At 39.2% G+C, this 3,984-nt stretch overlaps 1 protein-coding gene across 1 annotated transcript; it reads left to right on the forward strand.

The window, feature by feature from the left end:
- The first annotated feature begins 365 nt into the window (after positions 1 to 365).
- Positions 366 to 3,536, forward strand: ANKRD49 (ankyrin repeat domain 49). The gene is made up of 2 exons (XM_006833939.1): positions 366 to 623; positions 3,075 to 3,536. Exons 1-2 carry the CDS (start codon positions 366 to 368, stop codon positions 3,534 to 3,536), a joined length of 720 nt encoding a protein of 239 aa, XP_006834002.1.
- Positions 3,537 to 3,984: the final 448 nt, after the last annotated feature.

Below are 3,984 nucleotides of genomic sequence, written 5' to 3' on the forward strand. Positions count from 1 at the left end.
GCACTGTGGGCTAATGCGTCAGACTGCAAAGTTGTTTGAACTGCAGGGTCGGTGGTTCAAGCTCACCAGCTGCTCCTTGGAAACCCTATACAGAGTTGCTATGGATCGGCATTGACTCAGCAGCACTTAACAACAGTAAATAGTAGCAATCGTGGCAAACATTGAAGAGTTTAGTTAGAGTGTATTTGTGTCTGCTTGCAAGACTGTTCTCTGTGTTACCAATAAAGCCCCAATGACTGTTTTGCTAATCATTTTTATGTTTATATTTTCAGATCTGGTTGAATAAAATAAAGCAGACCATTTATTTCTAGAAAAATTATTTATACTGACATGTGAAATGCTTTCTATGTAGAATAGCAGCAAAAATGGAAAAAGAGAAATTAAATGATGATGGAAGAACAGACTCGGAGATTTCCCTGGACTTTTCTGAGCAGTTTAATCAACTTGAACTGTTGGAAACACATGGACACCTTATTCCAACTGGTACCCAAAGTCTCTGGGTGGGCAGTTCTGATGAAGATGAAGAACAAGATGAAAAAACTGAAGAGTGGTATCAATTGCAAGAAAAAAAAATGGAAAAGGATCCAAGCAAATTGCTTCTTTGGGCTGCTGAACAAAATCGGGTATATAAAAAAAAGAAGAAGCCATTATATATATAGTGAAAGCACTGGGTTTAGAGACAGACCTGCATCTTCAGTCTGGAATTTTGGGCAAATCTTGGCACCACTGAGCCACTTATTTCCTTGTCTCTAAGAATAGACATTGCAGTTGCTATGTGCCATCAAGTCGTTTCTGACTCATAGTGACCTTGTATAGGGTTTACAAGTGGCTGGTCAGTTAGCAAGCCAGTGCTTATCCTACTGCGCCACACCAGGGCTCACTGTGGTGGTGGTGGTTGTGTGCCATAGAGTCAGTTCCAACTCATAGCGACCCTGTATAGGGTTTTCGAGGCTGTAAATCTTTACAGGAGCAGAAGGCCTCATCTTTCTCCCACAGAACAGCTGGTCATTTCAAACTGCTGACCTTGAGGGTAGCAGCCAAACTCATAACCACTCCGCTGTCAAAGGTCCTTAGGGCTCACTGTAGTCCTCCCTTTTCCACAGGGCTTACGTTCTAAGCCAACCCCTCTACTCCAACCCTGTGGATACATGGAAACAGCCAATAGTACCAAACCCTCTATATACTGTTTTATCCATATATATCTGTGATAACGTTTAATTTATAGGCATAGGAAGAGATTAACTGCAATAGTTAATAACAAAATAGAGCAGTTATAACAGTATGCTGTAATAAAAGTTATATGAAAGGGGGAGTGGGATGGCAGAAGATTTTATCACACTATTCCGTTTTTCAGGAGAAATGTGAGGGTTTCTGCTCCCATACAGATTTGCAGCCTCAGAAACCCTACACAGGGCCACTATGACCCTATACAAAAACACCTATCAACAGCAACTGCTTAATTACCATCTATAGACCACAGTTGACCTTAAGTAACTGAAACTGGATAAGGGGAGACTACTGTCTAATACCCTTCTCTTTTTACAGGGTTGTATATATGTCCTGGAGTACTGGTGTGGTGCTATGGACTAATGCGTCAGACTGCAAAGTCATTTGAACTGCAAGGTTGATGGTTGAAGCTCACCAGGTGCTCCTTGAAAACTCTATACAGGGTCGTTATGGGTCAGAATCAACTCAGTGGCACTTAACAACAACAACAATGTATGTCCTGGTGTGGCACTGTCAGATAAGCACCAGACCACAAGGTCAGCAGTTCAGACTCACCAGCTGCTCCTCGGAAACCTGGTTAGGGTCACTAGGAGCAGGAACCAACTTAACAGCAACAACATATAGATAAGAGTAATTCTCTATAAAGAAAGAATGCAATCATGTATATTTCTGAATCTCAAATTATTAGGATCATCCTAAAGCCAAGTTTCATTTAGGAAAGAGGATGATAATTAAGATATATTGAATACTGACTATATTAGGTAACAATACATTATTCTGTCTAATTCTCATTTAACCATACAAGATCACATTTTCTTACCTTTTACACATTAAAAACTTGAAATTCAGGAATATTAATTTGTTCAGGGTCATCCAATTAGAATTAACATCAAAAGTCTTTAACTCACTTGACCACTTCTGCCTCAGTTTGCTGAGTTCTTTGTCTATGCTAGTAAGCTATAATAACTAAAACAGACTTGCATTTTTAGATATGTGGGGGACTTTTTAACCCAAGACCCCTCCTGCAGCCCACCAGTGGGAAACAAACCAAACTGAAATCACTACATAAAACCTTAATTCTAAGGTCTTCCTTGGTATTGTGTGCTGGCCAGGCAGCTCCAACTCAAAATGACCCTGTAGGATTTCTAAGGAGCAGCTGGTGAGTTTAAACTGCCAACCTTGCAGTTAGTGCTTATCCTATAGTGCCACACCAGAACTCCAAGGTCTTTCTGTTCTGACTCACTGCAACCCTGTACAGAGTTTCCAAGGAGCAGCTGGTGGGTGTGAACCACCGACCTTGTGGTTTGCAGTCCTTCAGCGCCACACCAGGAGTCTAAATTACAAGGTCTTCCTACTTAGAAGGAATTGAGCTCTTTAATCCCTAGATTTCCTGTCTCTGTTATTCTTCTGATAAGAGAAGTTTAATTTTTAAAAAGTATTTTATGTTGTATATATTGGTGAGATGACCCTAATGTAGAAAAATCTCAGCCCATTATTATGTTTTGACAGGTCAAATATAAGATGTAAAGTACAATTTCAGTCTGACTCGTTCACCTAGGATAAACATTTTCATGCAGTAAACTTTAATCACACCAAGAATAAATTTATGGTTTAATATTCCAAGAATCATATTCCTAGAAACCACAGAATGTGGGGAATACTAGCTTGTTCACTTTTGAATCAGTTGTCTTCTCTACTAACTCCTAAAGTATCTTTATTTGAAAGTCATCTGCAAGAAAATATTTTTTTTAATTAAATAGTAATTAAGTTAAATAACAGTAGACAACATGATGTTTATTATTTTGGTGTGAGTTGGGTCTTTTAAAGATTTTATTTTTCTTGCTCAGCTAACTACAGTGCGGAGACTACTTTCTGAAAAGGCCACACATGTCAATACGAGAGATGAAGATGAGTATACGCCCCTTCACCGAGCAGCCTACAGTGGGCACTTAGATGTTGTCCGTGAGCTGATTGCGCAAGGGGCCGACGTGCATGCAGTGACTGTGGATGGCTGGACGCCACTGCACAGTGCTTGCAAGTGGAATAACACCAGAGTGGCCTCTTTCTTGCTTCAACATGATGCAGATATCAATGCCCAAACCAACGGCCTCCTGACTCCCTTACACTTGGCTGCTGGCAACAGAGACAGCAAAGATACCCTGGAGCTCCTTCTGATGAACCGTTACATCAAACCGAGTCTGAAAAACAACTTGGATGAAACTGCTTTGGATATTGCCAGGAGGACAAGCATCTATCACTACCTCTTTGAAATTGTGGAAGGTTGCACAAATTCTTCACCTCAGTGTTAACAGTTGTAATTTTCACAAGTTTCCAAATATCAGTGCCTCCTCATCTGAGATACACAGTATTTAAACACCTAATATGAAATTGACATCAAAAGTCATAGTATAAAAATTCAGTGGTATTCATTAAAATGCCCTTCCTAGCGAATTGCCTGATCTTGATGTCAAAATGTACTTGAAGATTGTTCAGATATATGGTTGATGATTTATATGGCACTTGTGATTTTTATCAGAAATAACTTAATTTACCTATATTTAAACACAACACATTTGTACCAAAAAAAAAAGTGCTATTTTTGGTGCTGATCCAAGACAAGTGTATTTTAAATATCCCACATCTTGGGTCTTTGTCCTTATATTTTTATATTCCAACTAAATCCTCATTAAATCTTTCTTTTAGTGAGTATTCTATTTTTCCAAGTAAAGTAACTCAGAATTTAGTGTGAAAGTCTTT

This window comes from Chrysochloris asiatica, unplaced genomic scaffold (genome assembly GCF_000296735.1).
Source record: "Chrysochloris asiatica unplaced genomic scaffold, ChrAsi1.0 scaffold00008, whole genome shotgun sequence".
NCBI classification, from domain to species: domain Eukaryota; kingdom Metazoa; phylum Chordata; class Mammalia; order Afrosoricida; family Chrysochloridae; genus Chrysochloris; species Chrysochloris asiatica.

Excerpts from the sequence above, each read along its gene's own strand:
- ANKRD49 (XM_006833939.1), top strand. The coding sequence starts at position 366 with ATGGAAAAAGAGAAATTAAATGATGATGGAAGAACAGACTCGGAGATT. Across the intron at positions 624-3,074 it reads GGGCTGCTGAACAAAATCGG|CTAACTACAGTGCGGAGACT; the intron begins GTATATAAAAAA and ends TTTCTTGCTCAG.